The sequence below is a fragment of the Callionymus lyra genome, chromosome 8 (assembly GCF_982586985.1).
Source record: "Callionymus lyra chromosome 8, fCalLyr1.hap1.1, whole genome shotgun sequence".
NCBI lineage: Eukaryota > Metazoa > Chordata > Actinopteri > Syngnathiformes > Callionymidae > Callionymus > Callionymus lyra.
The window spans coordinates 8366528-8388999 of record NC_141825.1 but is presented as its reverse complement, the minus strand read 5'-3'; the positions used below and the strand labels follow the sequence as shown (position 1 = coordinate 8388999).

At 40.8% G+C, this 22472-nt stretch overlaps 1 protein-coding gene across 1 annotated transcript; it reads left to right on the top strand.

The window, feature by feature from the left end:
* Positions 1 to 6804: 6804 nt before the first annotated feature.
* On the top strand, positions 6805 to 21611 carry trpm1b (transient receptor potential cation channel, subfamily M, member 1b). Its single transcript, XM_087797756.1, is given in 29 exon segments — positions 6805 to 6930; positions 6977 to 7185; positions 7187 to 7313; positions 7747 to 7823; positions 8566 to 8761; positions 8827 to 9040; positions 9418 to 9542; positions 9614 to 9785; positions 10030 to 10204; positions 11158 to 11281; positions 13470 to 13542; positions 13617 to 13717; positions 13782 to 13943; positions 14021 to 14155; positions 14224 to 14274; positions 14336 to 14476; positions 14557 to 14586; positions 14655 to 14947; positions 15015 to 15243; positions 16009 to 16140; positions 16214 to 16342; positions 16417 to 16545; positions 16614 to 16865; positions 16936 to 17110; positions 18016 to 18036; positions 18104 to 18248; positions 18318 to 18523; positions 20225 to 20357; positions 20420 to 21611. Coding segments are annotated over 29 exon segments (5274 nt in total).
* Positions 21612 to 22472: the final 861 nt, after the last annotated feature.

The following is a 22472-nucleotide window of genomic DNA, read 5'->3' as shown; positions in this document are numbered from 1 at the left end:
TATAGTTGTGAGCCCGACAAACCCCGAGATGCTCCGCTGGTCTGGATCATCGACGTTTATTTCCTTCACTTAATCCAGAGCGAGGAGAACCTTCTTCAGCATCGTTAACCGAGATTTAAAGCCACACTGAAAGCCCCGAGGATGGTTTCCGCCACAGTGCGGCTCCACATGCAACAATCCATCCAGTGTTCGCGAGGGTCATATGACTGTGTCAGGCTGCAGTCAGGTGAGAAAAACCTCAGAATCTCCGAGGGTCACGCTGGAGACCAGACATCAGCAAACACTCGTTTGCTTCTCACCCATGAATATTCTTTCAAAACATTTTCCAGATGGTGGAGATATTTCAGTTGGTCTCAAGACAAGTAGATCTGGTTAAGACTAAACTAATGGATTATGATCCATGGTTTATTAGATTAGGACGAACTCTGAAACCAAGTTGCTTGATAAAGAAACTCGAATTGAACAGGCTTCAGCTTTCATTCATCAAATGATTGTCTGAATCAAGAGAGTTAGGGAGGAAACTTGAGTATAAAAAAGGCAGTTCTAGTCTAAGTTATTCGTAAAATACAAACGTGACTTTAATCAAAGTTCACAGGAAGTGGACAAGAATATACGACTTTAAATAAAATGCCATCACATGATCATTAAAGGGACTTATACGGTGGTGGCACATGAGGTCATTTGACTCAATGATAGAATAAACAACATGACTGACATGTGACAGGAAGTGACCTCGACACAATGCGACTACATCATGTGATCGATCATATGGAGAATGTCAGTGCAAAGCAATCGATTCACGAGACATTCATCTACAAAACTCTATAAGAAAAAACGTACATATGTAAATGTACTTCATGAAAGAATCAACAATCCAAAAAGAATCAACATCGTCTTTATATTTCAAGTTAAATATTACAACAAACTATCCTCATCTCTTTATATTCACCACTTTAACCAGAGCTATATTAAAATATGATTAGTCTCCGAGTGTTGGCTTGTACAAAACAATTTGCTTTTATATGTGAGTGTCAGTGAAATAGACATAACATCACACTTCAATAAAATACAGATGTAAAGTATTGTATACACTTGACTTAAGATGTTTGTGCTTTAAGAAAATTGTGCTTTTATCCCTGATTTTCTGGGACTCCTGTGTTTGTCTTATGTGTCTCTGCCTTTTAAAGTATATATTTTAACTGTGTATTGTTTGTGATTGATAAAGTGCTTTGTTAACCTGGTCTGGAAAGATCTTTACAAATAACTATTACTTACTTACTTACTTTAAGTGCTAAGCCACAGTGTTTGTTTTATAGTTGCATCGATATTCAGAGGATAGAAACGAAAAATACCATGAATATGTTGCACATCATCAATGTTCTACTCTAGTCATTGCCAAATACAAATAAAGCCGATGAAGTAATTAATCAATATTTTCTGTTAATATCGAACAGTTTGCTACAGTTACCACTTGAAGTCTCTGCCACACATTTTGTTTAAAGCAATTTTTCATTGAAAAACTGTACAGCATTAAAGAAATTGGTTTCTTTTGAATAGTCACATGCTCAGGCCAGATACTGTGTGTTTCATTGTCGATTCACGTGATGGCCACATGACTTTTTTAACTACCGCGACACAAAATAAGGAAAGGAAAAAAAAATAGAGCCCAAACTCTGTGGGATCATTTCAGTGCCAGTTGAGCTAAAAAAAAAAAAAAGAAGAATAAACGTTTATGAAACAATAAAAGCAATTGGTTACTGCAACAAATTGTGAGCTCTCAGAGTTACACACAGGCTTACATTTATTTTTCTTAAAGGGTCTCAGTAGTTGTGTCAACAGGACTGACACACTTAGGGTTAGAAGAGACATTTATCGGTTAGATTAGCATACATAGCATTAGCATACATACAAGTGTTGATGAAGCCTCATGAAACATCAGTGTCGTCATTCTGAAAGATCACCAGATGTCATTCTCTGCTTTACAATCTTTGGCTCTGAACTACTAATTTTATAAATCCTAATTTTAAATAATACCTCATCAGCTGTTTCATAAAGAAAGCTTCCACATGGTATCACTAGAATATACAAGGGTTGTGGGAAAATATTGATATATAGCGATTATTTTTCATGACGCTGTATCGATATTCAGCAGCTCTGTATCATTTTCTTTCCTCCTAAAGAAAAGAAAAGAAAATCTAAAGGAGCAATAAAACACTGAAAGATCCCGGTGATGTCTGAGGACGAGAGGATACAGTCCACTTCAGCAGTTTATAAAGCCAATGTTTGGACATATTTTGGTTCCAAAACAAATTAAAGTTCTTGTCAAGAGTCATGTGTTCTGTAAATTCTGCAACAGCAGAGGCAAGTACTCAGACGATACTAAACATATATTATTGTTCTTACAGTAACGTACTGTATAGTTGCCCATGTCAAGTATCGTGTGACCAGATTCCTTCAAAACACATCCCTAGTATACACCATGTTCACACAAAAGTAACAAATAAAAGGTTTCAATAGCTACATTGTTTCGTCACATGGCCTAATATCAATTTTAATTTCAGTACATACAAAATGTACAGTTTTTTAAATTGTAAACACTAATACTAAAAGTACATTTTCATATTTTTTATTTTCTATAATAATCCAGTGATAGAAATCATAAGTTAATCAAGACTCATTCTAATTCTGGAAAATCTGATTACCTCAGTCAACAACATTTTCAAAAGCACTTTTCCTGTTTTTGTTCAGTTGTTGTAAAATCTTCCTAATCTGATGTGCAATTCTTCTGGCCTACTTTAGCCCTCGCCCCCGGTCCTTCCTCCGAGGTAAACAGCCGTGTCTCATGACCGCCTCCCCTCCCAGGATAACCAGCGACATGTTGTGCTCATGTGATGGCTAACTGGATTTTCAAACTTTGGCAGGAACAATGATTGCTTTTATAAAAAGAGGACGAGTGCAAACACTCAGTTTCACAGTTAATACAAATGAGTCAATGGTCACTGGAGTGTGACCTTTATCAAGATACTCCTCACCCCCTCATCCTCGACGAAAAATGTGAAAAATTAGGATTTTATTTGTATCTCTGTTGTGCTACGGACGATCAAATGTTGTCGGACTTTAACAATTCCTTTCCAAACAAATGAAAAATGTTGCTTTTATCTTGGACCCCCACACACCCCTCCGACCACATTCCACGCGGGACCCCCGTCTGGTCACTTTAACTTGTGCTGACGAGGCTTTTGTCGTCTGTTTATACAACACTCGCACCAGGCCACGTCTACGTAAACGCGGCGGCGGTCAGATGCTAGCATGCTACAACCCCCCCACAGAACTTCCCATTCCGGGCCCGATCGGTCCGGGATGAGCCGGCCGTGTAATTGTGGATGCGGTGGAACAAATTAGTTGTGATCTCAACTGCTCGAGAGAGTCAGGAGACTCTTGGACATGTGATTCCAGTCCGAGTGTCATGAAACGGTATATGTGTTTGGAGCGAATCCCTCACGAGTGCTTATTCTCCACTTGTGATTGAACTTTCATGGCTGAGATGTCGAGGTTTAACGTGTGTGGAGAGGTTAGATTTAAGGACGTGTCAGTGAATATAGCTCAAAGTTACGGCAGATTTATTAGCTCATTGGCAATCTTTTTGTATCAGCTACTACTGTTTAGTTTGTTGCAGCATTGAAATGAAACTTACAAGAAAATAGTCCATATGTTGTGCTTTTAAATGAACCATCAAAGTATATAAACATTTATCAATAAAGTTTCAGAGGCTAAATTGTGTTTTTTTCGTGTATATATTTGTCACGTGATGCACAAAAACGACTTGACGATAATGGGGGGAATCTGAATATCTCAAAAATGGTTTAGTAATAATCCATAATGGCACGTTAAGTAAGCTAGCATGTAGCCGCACCACAAATGCAGACTTTAACCAGAGCTGTATTATAATATGATTAGTCTCGAAGTGTTGGCTTGTACAAAACAATTTGCTTTTATGTCAGTGAAATTTTCAATAAAATACAGATGTATTGTATAGTATTGTAAGTATTACATATTCATTTGACTTGAGTGCTTTTCGAAAATTGTGCTTTTAGTTTTAAGCCACAGTGAATATCTCAAAAGTGGTTTAATAATATTCCATAATGGTATGTTAAGTAAGCTAGCATGTAGTTGGTTTGGTTTGTAAGAGAAAACGCGACGTACAAAAAAAATGCCCCACAAAACTTTCAAGACAATGTTGTGAACCTGCTGTGTTGATTAAAATAGAAATGTAAATGTTTTTAATGTTGGCAGATTCACATGAGCCACACAGCCATTTATATACTGTATATATGTATAAATATTTACATCAATTGACTATGTATATAAATTAACCGTTCGTAATCCTCTATTGACATTACCCACGACAGAAGCTAAAATTTCTGTAAATATTCTAATATATGTACGTTAACTTTAAACAGATACAAGGATACAGATAAGCATCATCATTAACTTATTTCTAGGCGTATAAGTTGTTTTATTTATTGGTTTAAGTTATGGCAAGAAGCTAATTAGCGTGTAGCATTATTGGCTTCACAAAACCGATCGAAATAGTATTTTATTATGACTTATGAACTCTATAAAGTGTTTGATTGTGAGTATCTATGACTATTTTAGAGGACACAAAGAAAGATGTGTTATTGGACTCAACGCTTTAATTCGAGGTATTTAACCCGCTCTCCCGTCAACCCCAGCGCACTGTAATCAAAGCGGCCTATTGTACCCGGGCTTGTCTTAAGTCGGCATAATTTTCTTGGTGTGACACAATCTTTAAGGTTTTTAATACAAAATCGCACACAGGGGCGGCAGACCGGCTTTTAATTACTGTGGTTAATGAGTTTAGGTAAGCTGGAGTAAATGCGTCATTCGCACCAACCCCCTCTGGAAAGACGTTTCCTCAATTATGTTGCTCAGTTGCCTGCGTGCACTTTCACTGGAGCGCCACCAAAAAGAGGGGGAACTTAAAGGGGTTCTCTCTGTACTTTCGAGGCATCCGGCGCCTCGATTGTCTTTTCTCCCCCTCTTCATGTTTACACAGATTCAAACCGTCCACTTCGACCATAAAAGGAGTGATTATCGAAGCAGTGAGGAAAGTTTTAACTGAGTTGATGCTTGTTAACTCTCAGCCTTCAGCTCCATTGATGACTCTTTTGCAATGACTTGAATTCAACTAATGTTTCCTCTGATTTTAAAAGGACACAGTTGACAATTTGTTACATTATTTTTGAATTGGATCTAATTTCTTTCCGTACATTTCTAACGATAATAAAACTTGATGGCAAAAGTGGCCAATAATAAATGGGGCGTCCTTAGATCTGCCAGCAATAAATTCTATGTGTCGCTATATGTTTTAAAATGGCTTCAAAGAATAATGGCGACATTTTCGAAATGTTTAAAACTGAATTAAAATAATCATATAATTGTAAATCCTAATGGTCAAATTTGTGCGAGATGTATTTACTCCAGGTGTGCTAGCTACTCGAAAAGAATTTGTGTGTACATTTTAAAAAGCCGTACATTTAGTATGTACTGAAATAAAAGTTGATTCGTAGGTCATGTGAAGAAACAATGTAGAAACTTCAAATTTAAATTGTATTTTATTACTTTTGTGCGAACATGGTGCATGATACAACACGTTACTGTAGGAACAACAATATATGTGTAGTTTTGTCCGAGTACTTGCCTCTGGTGTTGCAGAATTTACAGACCTCATGACTCTGGATAAGTACTTTCATTTGTTTTAGAACCAAAATATGTCCAAACATCAGCTTTATAAGCTGTGAAAGTGGACTGTATCCTCTCGTCCTCAGTCATCATCATTAGATTTGATTTTATTTTCTTCAGGAGAAAAGAAAATGAGACGTATTTACTCCAGGTGTGCTAGCTACTCGCCAATGTGGTGTATAAACCCCATTTTACCCCAAATTAGCCTTTCTTACTTCAGTGTGAGAAAAACGACGCTGGCTAAAAAATTGACAAAGGTTATTAATCATAATTGATTGATGTATGAAACCAACCACAAGCTTCTGGATTTGTTTATAAAGAATGAGCTAAAAAAAAATTACAAACCTTTAGCGGTTAGCTCGATTTTTCCCGAATAAACTTGTTGCTCAAAAACACAAAACTTTATCCAAAATCATCTCAGTCAGCCAAATATTAGTTTATAGACTACCAACTAGTATTTGTGTGTTTTGAGATTATAAATTAAGTTTTTGTACGTTGATGTATTATGTAAAGTGTCTGCATCTTTGTTGAGGACTACAGATGGAAATTAGCATTTTGATAAATCTGGTGCAGCCATCTTTTTTAATGTACATTGTCCTTTTAAATAAATAAACTAAACTAAACTAAGAACATGTTGGTGGAAGTTGTTATATATCTTGTTTTTTTAATAAAAAAAACATGGCATTTGACTTAACAACACTAAACCCTTAACTTTATTAATAACTCTGTTGAACCTAAAATGATCAATAATGTAAATGTTTTGTGCAAAACGTGTGTATATAATGTATAAAGTACAATCTGGATTATAATAATCTCCTGTAAACACTGGTACGCAATCACTTTGATTGACAGTCGATCATCAAAAAGTTACCGCAATAAAAACTCAATTGAATAGAAGTCACTAGATTCTATTTCTCCACTGAAAAAACACCTTAAATGGAGATTAAGTGAGATCAGCGTGGACTGACCTCTCGACCGGGGCTCAGTCACGTCTTAACAAGGCTCCTTCCAAAAGAATGCCGGCGTCCAATTCTCTCAATTATGCAAATTCTGCTTGAAATCAAAGAAGTTAAAGGGGGTGCAAAAAGAGTCGGGGAGCCCCTGGACAGGACCCCAGAGAAACCCGGGGTCCTGTCCTCCTCGCAACAAGCTAAGATCCTCCACACTGTGAGGTGAACACAAAGAAAAGAGTTTGGACAAATTGGGAGATTAGGGGCCAGTTATCAAAGTAGATTTATTGTGCCTTGTTCTAGCCAAGGGTGAAAATTCCCTGTGGGCATGGAGAAGGGGTCATGGGACTCCCAAAAGGATTACCTTGAACTGGAGTCATGGGACTGCGAACAAAGACCCTGCTCACATGCTCATCATATTAACCGGCCCTCATAAAGTGAAGAAGTGTCATGTCTTGTGGGATTCATGCGAGCAGTCGGCTGGAGCAGCAGCAGCAGAAGGAGCTCCAGACCCCGCTCTGCTCTTTGACATCCCAGCACCGTAAGTTCAACCAGCGACATTCTCGCTGCTTTTCTGGAGGAAAAAAAGGCTCTGAGCTCGTGGTGCAGTTTTAGGGCAGGAATTCTGTTGTGATGAATGTGAGCCGGCAGAGTTCTCGCTGCTCGGTGAACCGTGATCACACGGCCATGGAAAACTGCTGAGACACGACGGCAACAGATTACACAGAAAAGCCATATTTGGGTGTGAAGTATGTGCAGCTTCTACTTCTTACTTGCTGATTTATTTAGAAACTATTTTAAGGAAACAAGATTTTTTCCTATCTCTCATGGCTACAAATCTTTTTTTTTTTTTTTCGAGAATCTCCCGATGCAGTGTTTTCTGTGGCAACACTTTGTGTCGGAGGAAGATCAGACGGAGGTTCTGGGGCAGATCGAGTGTTTGGACCGAGCTGTTTAGAACTCATGATGGGACTTTTTTTTTTTCTTTTTTATTAACAATTGAAATTGATCATTTTCTTTATCCTGTTGCCAGGCGCAGAGAGCCTGGGTTGAGAGAACCTTCTGCAAGAGAGAGTGTGTTCACATCTTCCCGACCAAAGACCCGACAAGGTGAACATTTTTAACTTTTCTGTCTGTTTGTTTAGCTTCGACTATTGTAATAGTTTGTATTTTCGTTTTTTAAAATCAGCTTGAAACAGACATTCAATGTCATTTGAAAATGATGTTTGGAAATTAGCTGATAAAAAAATTATATTTTAATTTGGATTTGCAACGTTTTTCTTTTTTTTAAATATTGACTATATACAGTATTATCAAAATAATAATTAATACGCCAACTTATTTGATGACACCATTTAAATAAAATAAAAAATAGGTGTCTGGAAAAAGTCTCAAGTCTTAATATTCTTAAAATCTTTAAATTTGTTAAAAAAACGATTCTCACAGTCTAGATCATTTACCAAAGCCATATAATTTTCTTTAAATAAAAAAACATTAAAGTTAGTTAATAGATAATAATAAAAAAAATCCTTTAAATTAATATTAAACTTGAAAAATACATAATAATTGAAAAGTTGAAAGGAGCAGTTGCACTAAAGGAGGGAGTGAGTAGTTAATAAAAAAGCATGTTGTAGTAACACTTCTTATAAAAAGTCTGATAAAAGACAAGTATGTATTTCGATGCAGCTTTATAGGTGATTTAAAATGACTTTGTAACGATTCATCACACGAGAAAGAGGATTCTAGAGACAGAACGTCCTTCACTGCTAGTCAAAACATCTCTGGCCGAGATCGTGCGAATGCAGAACGAGGTCGAGTGTCTCCTCGCGCTCAACAGTGTCTTCCTGTCTAGATGTGCTTGCGGTCAGCTGACCACGCAGCACGTGGCCATCCCGCCCGGCGCCAACTCCATCGAGGAGGCTCACCAGCTGGTCCAGATCGACACCCCCAAGGACAAATGGAGCGTGGTCAAGCACACCCGGACGTATCCCACCGACGCCTTCGGCGTGATCGAGTTCCAGGGCGGCGGCTTCGTCAACAAGGCCATGGTGAGTCGTGACCGGAAGGGGTCGGCGTTTGACGGGTGTTTGATCCGGGTCTCTTCCCCCCGCAGTACATCCGAGGCTCCTACGACACCAAGCCCGACAACCTGCTGCACCTGATGGTGAAGGACTGGCAGCTGGAGCTCCCGACGCTCCTCATCTCCGTCCACGGCGGACTCCAGAACTTCGACCTGCAGCCTAAACTCAAGCAGGTGTTCGGGAAGGGCCTGATCAAGGCGGCGGTCACCACGGGAGCCTGGATTTTCACCGGCGGGGTCAACACCGGTATGATGTTCACCATAATCTCCGATTAATTCACCAAAATCCGTTTACCGTGTAGTGCACTCTCATTTCCCCGCATCGCCACTTAGGCATTAGCCATCATCATTTTCTGCTATTTTTTATCAGATAAATAGTAGTTAATGCATTATCAATTCATTTTATGTAAATGTATGAATAAAAATACAGTAATTAAACTTTTAAATGTCAATAAATACATTAAATTGTTTCATATTTTGAAGGACAAGCAATTCTAGGGAAAATTAAACATTTTCTTTTCATGATATAAAGATAGAATTGCTGCAGTTTACGCGGGTCTAGTTCTGGTCATAGACGTCTCCACGAGTTGAGAGAACTCATGGTGATGGTGTGTGTGTCCTCAGGTGTGATCCGCCATGTGGGCGACGCCCTGAAGGACCACTCGTCTAAGTCGCGAGGGAAAGTGTGTGCGATCGGAATCGCTCCGTGGGGCATCCTGGAGAACAAAGAGGACCTTCTCGGAAAAGACGTAAGCTCCTCCTCCTCCTCCAAAAACACACACCATCTCGGGATCTCATTTTTTTTGATTTTCTTCTCAAGGTGACCAGACCCTACCAAACCATGGCCAACCCTCTGAGCAAGCTGGCCGTGCTCAACAACAGCCACTCCCACTTCATCCTGACGGACAACGGCACGTGCGGGAAGTACGGCTCGGAGGTCAAACTCCGACGCCTGCTGGAGAAGCACATCTCGCTGCAGAAGATCAACACGCGTAAGTTCTCCTCGCGTCCACCATGGCAGAGTCGCCGGCCCCCGGAACCCAGTGGACCCTCCTCTGTGACCTGTGGGCTTCCCTTTGTCATCCTATGCCTGGAGCTGAGATAAGGCAGGGACAGCAAAGGGATGCTCAGCTGTCACCACTCACGTCATCCCACCTTCTCCCACCACGGCATCTCATCAGGTCATACCCCCTGGTCCATATGACGTGTTAAGTGTTGGCCTTGTGTGTGCGGCAGGTCTGGGTCAGGGCGTCCCGCTGGTGTGTCTGATCGTAGAGGGAGGTCCGAACGTGATCTCCATCGCTCTGGAGAGCCTGAGAGACGAACCTCCCGTCCCCGTGGTGGTGTGCGACGGCAGCGGACGAGCTTCCGACATCATCTCGTTTGCACACAAGTTCTCCGAGGACGGAGGGTACGAGAAGAAGCGACCGACCAAATGTCCTGTACAAGGAGTGTCCGAACGTTTTTTTGAAGAGGGCCACGTTTGATGAAGAGAAATCTTGTGGGGACCAAATTCTTCGTAGACAGAAATGACTATTTGAACTTATTTTGTGTCCTTTTCCGGTTGAATCATGGGAGTTTGTGTGACATTAAAAAGTTTTATTTTCTATATAATTTTTCAACTCTGGTTGAATAATACATTTTAAACGGTGCCTCTAGGGTCACGTAATCTGCTCAAGGGCCGCAAATGGATGACTTTGGACATGCCTGGTCTAATGTATACAGAACCTTTAAAATTGAAAAATAAATCAATAAACAAATTGGTTCATATCATAGTGTAAAATATGTTTTTATTAAAGAGGTATTAGATATAAAAGAACATTTGAATATCTTTTTGTTGATACTTCTTAAATACATTTCTGTCTCATAAACGAAAATAATACATATGACATTATGTCCAATAGTTATTTAGGAAAATAATGATGTAAAAAAGTAATGTAAAAAAAATGAATACGTTAATAATAAAATAATAAGTTTGTTTTCAAGGGATTGAAGAATAATGATGAAGTTTTGCTTGACTGTACCTTGACTTTCTCAGTATACTTTTGTCCTAAGTGTATATTATTTATTGAAACAAAAAAACATTTACGGACATTTGGAATATTGTTGATAGCAACTAGCTCGACGAAACAGAAGCTCGCAGAACACACAAGGTCTGCAGCCGCAAAACAATTGTGGATCCTGATGGTAATACACAAAAAACAATGATCACGAACACCTTGACAGAGCTATGAAAATATATGAAGTAGAAGTTGAATATAGAGTTGATAGAAATCAGAAAGAAAACATTACGCTACACCGTTAAATCTAATTATAAAATGTAAATGACACAAATATAACATACTTCATACATTCTTCCTCCAGCCTGGTGAGCGACGACGTCAGGGACCAACTGTTGGTGACGATCCAGAAAACCTTCAACTACAGCAAAAGTCAGTCGCAGCAGATCCTGCTGATGGTGATGGAGTGCATGAAGAAGAGGGAGCTGGTGAGTAGCCCACAGTTGTTGTCGACCATCTTGTTGTCTTTTTGTCAGAGATCATTCAATCAATAAACACTTTTAACCGGTCGAGCAAACGTTTTGGTCTCATCCTCATTCATCCTCTTAATCTGTGTCTCCATTAACATATTGAATAAACATAATCCCCACAACCTGCCTGTCATTTTTTTTCTTCTGGCGGTCGTGTCACGGTGCACGGGGTCGTCCACAGCTCGTGAAACGCCGACTTGGACGTGACGAATTAATGCAGCGATAAGCGCCGAAGATTAAACATCAGTAGTACGTGGACGAGTCCTTCGCGGGTGTAAATATCAATGTTTGTGCGACCGTGGCACATTCCTGTACCAGCAAGTGATCGTAATCTCCGGCGTAATCTCCATACATTTGGGTGGGAAAGATCAGGACACACCACCACCTGCTTAGCTTTCACTCCACACACAGATGGAAGAGAGCATCCATCATCCTAATCCTGGTCCAGGTCCGCGTCCCTCGAGTCCGCCGACACACCAGCAGCACCATAGGCAACTTGAACTGCTGTTTTTAACATCAGATTTTAAAGATATTTCTCTTTATTTTGCTGCAAGAGTCGTGTGATAAGCGGTTACACATTTCCCGCTCTTAATCTAGAATAGGACTAACCTACAGGTGAAGCGGCGTCACTGTCTGCTCCTGGTAATCCCTCCGGCCTAAGTGCATCTCATGTGAACAGCTGTGTGGCTTTTAGGAAGCTAAAGTTTTTTTTTTTTTACCCCCGACAAAGTCCTGCTGTGACTCCTCAGTCGGCAATAAATATTTTAATTCCGAGGCAAATCTCATTTGTGTGACTGTGCATGTGAAGAACCCGCTGGACTAATTTGATTTCACGACTCCGTCGATAACAGGCGGCTTCCTCTTTTCAGAAAAATGGCCTGCTTGTCCTGGAATCGTCCACGGATGCCGACAGTTGGATAAAATGTCTCCTACGTCACACATTTTCTCTTGTTTCCCAGCTACCCCGGGCCATAGTCGTTAAAGAAACAGTATTTAACTTGAGTTACAACACTTAAAAATAGTCAATCATGTGATGTCGGGTCACGATGAGTAAATTATTTCACAACATTTTTTAAACTTGTCAACATAATGTCTTTAATAGATATTTCTATTGAGGATTTACAGATTGTTTTTAATTCTAATCTTGAGTTAAAATTTGCTTCAGAATGACTGCAGCAACTGGTATCAATTTGCTAAGCTAGCAAGTTTAGCATTTAGTTTAAATCATGCTTCATTTTTATATCAAAGTTGAATAAAGAGAACTTGATTTCAAATAAATTGAATGGCATGGTGATGTTACGCTAAATGCACACTAACCTCTAAGTTAATGACATTTTTTAAATTTTTTTATACATTTTGTAGGAACTTGTCTCCTTGGCTCTTTTAAAGATTTGATCGATGAAATTTGATGTCTGGGATGTTACTTAAAGAAGATGTCTGATTTCTACTCTAGATTTGTGTTCTGGCTTTCCCCTGCAAAGACTGTCTACAAGTAAAAAAACTTGAATGTCCATCCATCCATCCATCCATCCATCCATCCATCCATCCATCCATCCATCCATCCATCCATCCATCCATCCATCCATCCATCCATCCATCCATCCATCCATCCATCCATCCATCCATCCATCCATCCATCCATCCATCCATCCATCCATCCATCCATCCATCCATCCATCCATCCATCCATCCATCCATCCATCCATCCATCCATCCATCCATCCATCCATCCATCCATCCATCCATCCATCCATCCATCCATCCATCCATCCATCCATCCATCCATCCATCCATCCATCCATCCATCCATCCATCCATCCATCCATCCATCCATCCATCCATCCATCCATCCATCCATCCATCCATCCATCAATCAATCCTTCCATTATCCATCCATCCTTTCATCCATTTATAAATAAATCCATCCATCCATCCATCCATCTATCCAGCCTTCCATCCCTCCATGTTGCTGAGCGAGTGGTTGCTCGTCATGGTTTTCTAGTCTAGAATTAGGAATCTTGTTTGCCAGCAAAAAATGCTGGGATTTGTTTTGATTATTTGAAATGTGGCAAAGTAATAGACTTTCTCAGTTTATTCACATAGTTATTCACAAATCTTATTTATTCATGTCTTCACTTGCACTCAGATCACAGTCTTCAGAATGGGCTCTGAAGGTCAACAGGATATTGAGATGGCCATTTTGACTGCTTTGCTAAAAGGTACCAAAACAACCCCCCCCCCCCCTCCCCCTCAGTCGTCTTTCTTCTAACTTGTTGATCTTTATTTGTTCCAGGCACGAATGCGTCCGCTTCTGACCAGCTGAGCCTGGCGTTGGCCTGGAACAGAGTGGACATCGCTCGTAATCACATCTTTGTGTACGGACACAACTTACCGGTAAATAATATCGTCGTGACTAAAGGGGGATCGTGTTGTTAAAGTTGAAGTTCCCTTCATTTAGCCTGCTGGAGCCATTGCCAACACCATGGCGACAACCCACGAGAGACAGAAGAGTCCATCCGCCGGCCCTCGCAACAAAGCCAGGGGGAAGAAGGGCAAAGGAAAGGCTAAACCTGAACCGCCAGAGGAAACTGATCCGCGGAAGCTGGAGTTAATACGATGGGTGAGATTCATTATTATTCTTGGTATAAGCCTAAATGTTTCATACAGATATTAACAGTGTTCCATCACTCCTCGTAGGTGAACTCTCTGGAGCAGGCCATGATGGATGCGCTGGTTCTGGACCGAGTGGACTTTGTCAGGCTGCTCCTCGAGAACGGCGTCAATATCCATCACTTCCTGACCATCCCAAGACTGGAAGAGCTCTACAACACAGTGAGACCGTGTAATGAAGCTGATTCTTTTTCGGATCAATATAAAACCGTTTTTTTGTCTTTTCTCAGAAACTTGGGCCGGCCAACACTCTGCACGCCGTGGTTCGAGACGTCAAGAAGGTCTATAAAGTCTTCTGCGGGAGGTTCAACAGGGTCTAAAATACATTCCTTGTGATCGCAGGGAAACCTTCCACCTGATTATCAGATTACTTTGATTGACATCGGCCTGGTGTTGGAGTACCTCATGGGCGGGGCTTACCGGAGTAATTACACCAGGAAGGTTTTTCGAAACCTCTACAATAATTTGTATGGACTAAAGCGGGTATGCTAGGCTGACTTTTCATTGTCACTCCCCAATGATTGATGGCATGATGTTGATGAACATTTGCTCTCTATTTTCAGCCAAAAGCTCTAAAGCTTCTGGGGATGGAGGTAGGATTTGTCAGCTCTTTCACAAATTAGTACAGGGAGTGAGACATTGATTGGATTTTCGTTTCCAGGACGACGAACCGAGATCAAAAGGGAAAAAGAAGCCCAAAAAGAAGAAGGAAGAAGAAGTGGAGATCGATGTAGATGACCCAGAGGTCTGTAGGTTCAAGTTCCCGTTCCATGAGCTGATGCTGTGGGCGGTGCTGATGAAGCGACAGAGGATGGCACGGTTCCTCTGGCAGCGCGGAGAAGAAGCCATGGCCAAGGCTTTGGTGGCCTGTAAGCTGTTCAGGTCGATGGCCCACGAGTGTTCTGAGAGCGAGCTGGTGGACGACATCTCCCAGGACCTGGAGAACAACTCCAAGTAAGTTCTCTAAGATGTTAACTTACTTATTCTAGATGTTGCACCAACCTGCTCGGTCTGCTCGCAGGGAATTCGGGCAGCTAGCCTACGAGTTGTTGGATCAGTCCTACAAGCACGATGAACAGGTGGCGATGAAGCTCCTGACTTACGAGCTGGTCAACTGGAGCAACTCCACCTGTCTGAAACTGGCGGTTGCGGCCAAGCAACGTGACTTCATCGCCCACACCTGCAGTCAGATGTTGCTCACTGACATGTGGATGGGCTCTTTGAGGATCGGCAAGAACCCAGGTCTTAAGGTGTGTTTCGCACTTTGATAGGCTGTTTTGATATACTGAAGTAAGCTATTGCTACACATACAGTACTACATTCAAATCTCATATTTATGTTGGCCACTTTCAGGAACTTACGTAAAATGTTGCGAAATGTATTTGAATATTTTGTTGGGCATTTGGGTAAAACCTCAATGTATATTACAAAGACACTGTTTCATTAAGTTATCTGCTATAGAAGACCATAACTTAAACCCTTGCATTAGTCTCAATTACGTTTTATAGGGTCGGCCAAGTTTGACCGAACCATCCCGTGACAAAATAAATATGGAAGCTAAATGTTCATTGCTGGTTCTGACCCAAATTAAATGACACGTCTACAAGCGTTATCAACTAATAACTGATTACCAAAAGGAGACCGAGTAGGTCACGAACTGAAATATCTCATATTCATTGATAACCTCTTCATATGGTGTTTATTTCATGTGTTGTGGATGTGAGAAGATGTTAAAAATGGTTAGGAACTGTCCAAACACAATTCTCTGGAATAGGGTCTCCGAAGGGTCCAAAGACTAGAGGGTGGAATTCCTAATTCTTGCTAGTTCCGTATAAAAAAGAACCAGCCAAAGTTAGCTATTCTGCACTCTACAGCTAGAATGTTTTAAGCTGATCTAATGCTAATGTTTTTATGCTAGTATTTTTCTCAGTAAACATAAAACCCTACTAATCTTGAGATCTTTTTTTTTTCTTTTCCATTATTCTCAATTTGTACTGCTTTTCTCTCTCCTCAAGGTCATTTTGGGAATCATTTTGCCTCCGTTGATCTTACTCCTGGATTTCCGAGTCGGGGATGATGCGGCTTACAAGGCCACGGAGGGCAAAGACGAAGGAAAAGAGAAAGAAGATGACAACAAATCCAGCAGGGTTTGTGTTTTTTTTTTATTTAATGTTGTTTTTCTTTTGTTTGGAAATCAATCAAAGCAATGATTCATTCCAGGATGCCAACGACACAACCTCACGAAAGGGCGACGAAGAAGAAGGCAATGCTAACGTTCGCAAAATCCCAATTGCCAAAAGACTGTTCGATTTTTACGATGCGCCCTTCACCAAGTTCTGGTTCAACACTGTAAGATGTTGCTTTGGAATTTATAGGTCAGAGCTTGTTCGTGGACTACTCATGTGTTTCTGGTGCGTCAACAGATTTCCTACCTTGGCTATCTAATGCTGTACAACTACATTATCTTGGTGAAAATGGAGCGATGGCCCTCCTTACAAGAGTGGATTGTGATTTCGTACATCCTCACTCTTGGGACGGAAAAAGCCAGACAGGTATGACTCAAGAGTTCAAGGTCGACCAGTCGATTGTAAGTGACCTTGCTACAACCTGTGGTGTGCAGATCTTGATGTCGGAGCCAGGGAAGCTGAAGCAGAAGATCAGCGTGTGGATGGAGGAGTACTGGAACATCACAGATCTGGCGGCCATCTCCACCTTTCTTATAGGGCTCATGCTTCGACTGCAGCATGAACCCTACATGGGCTACGGCAGGGTCATCTACTGTATCGACATTATCTTCTGGTACATCCGGGTCCTGGACATCTTCGGAGTCAACAAGTACTTGGGACCCTACGTGATGATGATCGGAAAAATGGTATGAGCTGCACCGTCCATGACCAAAAAAAAAGGTTCCCTACTGAGATTCCCCTGTGATGTTTTTCCAGATGATCGACATGATGTACTTCGTGGTCATCATGCTGGTGGTGCTCATGAGCTTCGGGGTGGCCCGTCAGGCCATCCTTCACCCCGACGAGGAGCCCACATGGCGCCTGGCGAGGAACATTTTCTATATGCCCTACTGGATGATCTATGGGGAGGTTTTTGCGGACTCGATAGACCGTAAGACTAGAATTCATAGTAAGATTCTGTTTAGAGTTTAATCGATTGCTGTATTCAATTTGCTGTGACTATCAGTTGTTTATCAGGCTGAGCAATGATACGACAGCACCCTCTAGTGGCGTTGTTGATAACACGTTCCGAATGAAGCCTTATGTGAACAAATAGCAATGACGAATGAACGTTTTATATTATTTAAGATGATAAACTGTCATCTTAATGATGGTTTGAAAATATAAGGTATAATTAATGTCTTTTTCTCATTAATCTTAAATCTTATTACAAACCTCTAATAGATGATCATGAATATATATATAAGCAGTTTATTAAAATTGCTTTCTTAAAAATAAATTAGTTTAATAGTGGTAACATATAAATGTATTATTGAATTATTGACAGTGTAGCTCCAAAAAAACAATAAAATAGTACCTAATTATAGCAGAAATACTACAAATTGCAACTTGTATACTGGACTCAAACATCAATTGTGGTGTGATGATTATTCATTATTAAATACAAGATTATTTTAGTGTCTTCATTATTGTTTTTCTCATAGCATTGCATCATAAAAGTCTGTTAATTTAAAGAAAATGCTTTACAACAGATAACTTAGAGTGTGTAACATTGACTTTTGTGTCAAGTTAAGAGAAGTTTGTTTCCTTTACTTGACATTTAAACCTAACATGGAGGGACTCGAGGACTTTTTCCACAAACAATTATTATTTTTTAACTTGTCTCAGAAGTAGATAGCGTCACTGATAATAGTCACAATTCTTTATTATTCTTTGTTAGTTTTTAATTCTGTTAATGTCATTGATTTCTTGATCCCAACGTTGCTTCTAAATGTTCACAGATGTTTGGTCTGTCATTGATTTTAACTCTCTCTCTGTGTCTGCCTTTCATGAAAGTTTACGCCATGGAGATCAACCGTGAGTTTTTAATAACCTGTTTATAAATGAGCTCGGCAGACGTGTTCAACATGTGATTCCGCTCCAGCTCCATGCGGTGAACATCTGTACGACGAGGATGGTAAGAAGCTGCCCCCATGTATCCCCGGAGCCTGGCTCACCCCGGCCATCATGGCCTGTTACCTGCTGGTGGCCAACATCCTCCTGGTCAACCTGCTCATCGCCGTCTTCAAGTGAATATCAGCTTCGATCTCAAACTGTCTCAAACCTTTACTCTCTTGACGCGTTTGTCTCCATCGCAGCAACACCTTCTTCGAGGTCAAATCCATCTCCAACCAGGTGTGGAAGTTCCAGAGATACCAGCTGATCATGACCTTCCACGACCGTCCCATCCTGCCTCCTCCCCTCATCATCTTCAGCCACATGTACATCCTCTTCAGCCGACTGTTCCGCAGGTTTGCCAAGAAGAAACAAGAGGGAGAGCTTGATGAGAAGGATAAAGGCCTCAGTGAGTCCTCTCTGGTCCTTCTACAAAACATGTTTTCTTCTTGTGACATCAAGCAAAACTGTCTTCTATCATATTGATTCTCAACTGTGTTATTGCAAGACCTTTGCTTGGGAAATGATTGTTCTAGATTTCTTCACACGCAGTGTGATGTCTATTCACTCTCAGTAGGTTGCGATAATACTCAAAAAGTAGTGAACATCAGATTAATTTGTCGATTATTTGAAATATTTTGTTTGATTTTGAAATTATTTATTTTTTTCAGTAGGAAAAAAGCATGAGCTGGAAACGCTGAAAAAATTTACTCAAGATTTGTACTATGTGTAATGCCGTCTTCTTTTTATTATAATTTATTTTAAATTGGTATTGAAAAAAGTATCGTTCATGAACCAGTATGGAATTAAAAGTGTCATATATTATATATAAATATATATCAGTGCAGACATAAAAATGTTCGTACCCAGCCCTAGACGCAGGTGTTGTTGTTCATGAATTCATCCTAATTACCCCAAAATGTATAAGATACACTCAATTCAAAATACCTTAAATTATTTAAAGACATTTAATATTTGACTGTCATAAAATATCCTTAACCAGAGAGAGAAATCTTTTCAGGCTGTTGCTCCTAAGCTTTGGAACAATCTTCCTCTCTCTTTGCGCTTGATGGATCTACTGACTCCTTTAAGAAACATCTTAAGACGTTTCTATTTGTTCAGGCTTTTCCTTGATTTTCTAGAACTCCTGTTGTGTTCTCAGTTTTATCTTGATCTTTAAAATATATAGTTAATTGATTTTTGTTTTGATTGTTTAAGCGCTTTGTGACCCTGGTCTAGAAAAGCGCTATATAAATAAGAATTACTTACTTACTTACTTAACTTAATTAAAAAAAATTAAACGCTTGTTATTTATTTGAATATTGATCTTTTCACTCTTGAAAAATCGAAATATATATGTTATTTATTTGTTTTCCTTTCTTAAATTTAGCTCCATCGACATCAGTTTATCTCTTATTGGAAGTATCTTATTTTAAACACTGTCATCTTTATGGTCAAAATATCAAGGGCATTCTTTTACTCTGTTTTTGAGCCAACTCATAAAATGATTCGGCGGGACGGGTTTGAAACATGTAGACAATAGCTAGCACTGCTATGAACTAGCTAGCAAGTTAGCAAGTTAAGCATTAAGTTTAAAGTGTTATTAACTTTAAATTACAGTTGAAAAAGGAAATAGATTCACACAATTTCTGCCTTTTACACATGATAACTTGCAAACGTTTGACTTATAGATCAAACAGTTTCTTTGTAAAAGTGTGATGCCTACATGTTTATAATCATCAAAATCACTCTTGATTGACTTTCTAAATTATAATTTATTTTTAAATAATCATGATTACGGCAAAAAAAAGAAAATTGCAATAAGTATATTAGGTGCAGGTTGTTTTGCACCTTGTTCTTTGTACAATAAATGTCATCTTAACGATGGCAATGAATTTTTTATTATCACCGTTTTATTAAAAGTTTTGATCCTTTTAATACAGTTTGATACATTTTTGAATTTCTTTTGAGACCAGATACAGAGAGACGAGGTTGTCAAACAGCGTCATGACTCATCATTTGGCATTTTTCTAAATCTTTAAAGCTGTAAACAGACAAATCTACAGACAAAAAAAAAACAAACTCTTCTATTTTCATCTTCCTTCTGCAGAACTGCGCCTGAACCCCGAGGAGCTGAAAAACCTCTATGAGTTTGAGGAGCAGTGCGTGGAGGAGTACTTCAGAGAGAAGGAGGACGAGCATCAGTCGTCCAGCGACGAGCGCATCAAGGTCACGTCGGAGAGGTGAGCTGAGGTCGACCTCAGATGAAACCTGGACTTGATGTTCTGGTTTTTCCCCTCTGCAGGGTGGAGAACATGTCCATGCGTCTGGAGGAGGTGAACGAGCGGGAGAACACCATGAAGGCCTCGCTGCAGACCGTGGACCTGCGTCTGGCCCAGCTGGAGGAGATCCACGGGCGCATGGCCACCGCCCTGGAGAAGCTGGCGGGCCTGGACAAGTCGGAGCTCACCAGAACCCACTCCAGGAACTCCTCTGTGTGCGACCGCTCCTCGCTGCTCCGCCAGGGGAGCATCAACAGCTCCGACGGGTACAGCCTCTACCGCTTCCACATGGACATGGAGGAGTACTCCACCAAGCAGGAGGAGGTGGCCAGGGCCACCCTGGAGAGGCAGCGGAGCCTCCACCAGGCCTCCAGCACCACCAACCTCAGCGCCGCGGACGGGGGTCCGACCACTATCGACAGATCCAGACACGGATCTTGCGTCGACATTCTCATATCTCCGTGCGAGGCCAAGCCGGAGTCCACGACCTCCAGTCAGGACGCGCTCAGCACGGCTCTGCTGGACAAACTGGTGGACCAGAACCGGCTCAGACCTTCTTCTCCTCCCAAGAGGACTAAATCCCTCAAACACTACCCGGTGGAAGATCAGACCAAATCCCCGTTGTCCAAGAGACGATCCATGAGCACCATCATCATCAGCCCGCCGGATGAACCGGAGCCGGTCCAAACGGTCCAACTTCCATTCGGAGAATCATCTTCTCCAAAGAGGACTAAGTCTTTGAGGTGTGTTTCGGCCGACCCCCAAACGTCCCCTCTGACCAAGAAGAGGTCCATGAGCAGCATCGTCTACACTCCAGCCAATGACGACGACGACGAGCAGGCGAAAGACGCCCAGAGTCAGTGGCCCGCAGACCTGGAGTACAAGGTGCACCCCAGCGTGATGGGCCACCCGCCCAAGGTGTCCACGGTCAGAACTCTAGTCCAGCAAACCGAGCCTCCTCCAGAAGCTCCTCCACCAGAGGCCGAGGCCGCGGAAGACACAAGCAAAGCGAAGGTGAAGAGGAACAGGTCCGACTCCACAGACTACCTGACCGTGGACGACAGCCGGTACCGGACCAGGAGCTGGAACTCCAGTGACAGGAAGGCCAAGAGCTTGATGGTGAGGAGGGAGCCCAGAGCGGCGAGCGGCGAGCGGCGTCTGCCGGGGAAAATGGACGCTCAGAAGTTAGAGGACGAGGACGGTGATAAGAAATGAGTTCTGGAGCTTAACGCTGAGCTCATGATTACATTTAAAAAATATAAAACGCTCTTGAGAAGCTGTTCGTTGTAAGTGCTGTTGTTCTTCTCATCGCTGCTGCTCAAGCGCTTCAGAAAAAAAGTAACAACAATAATAACAAAAACAAAAATCCACTTTAAAGGCTGTGGAGACACGTTTTGTTTTTGTTCATTTGAATTTTTTGATGCTCTTCCTAGTCTGGGAACTTTAATATTGAGCCAAAAAAATTGTTAAATTAAATTACATGGCTGTTGTTTATTTATTTGATAGTCTGCTGTGTTTTGGAGAATGCAGCCTTTGGCAGAGGCATAGACAGTTACAGTGCTTTTTCTCTTCTTTATCTATAGAATCATCTTTATGAGCAGTGGTTCCTAACCCCCCCGGTTTTGGGACCGGTACCGGTCTGTAAAGCACTTGGTACAGATAGAAAAAAATTTAAAAAAAATCTATAATTTCTGTTCTATTCATTATAAATGTCAATAAAGGTGTTTTATTTTCAAATATATATATTTTACCTAAAGTAATATTAGTCTGTGACTCTTGACACATCAAGACGTTATTGTTAGTTAAGTTGCTTAAAATGAAAAAAAACGTTTAAACCAGCTAAAATGAGAAACACAAACTCTATATAAATTATTGTACTGTTTTTATCTGAAGGTCGGTGTGTGATAACGGACAGCAGGTGGCAGTATTGTTACACAACTTGCATGTAAAACAGAAAGAAGAAACCGCCAAAAAGAAGTAATTTGTTGTGCAACTCATTCTACACAAAAAATAAAGGCAACATTTCTCAAGTTTTGACCAAATAGAATTGCGCAAAAATAAACATTTGTATGTGGT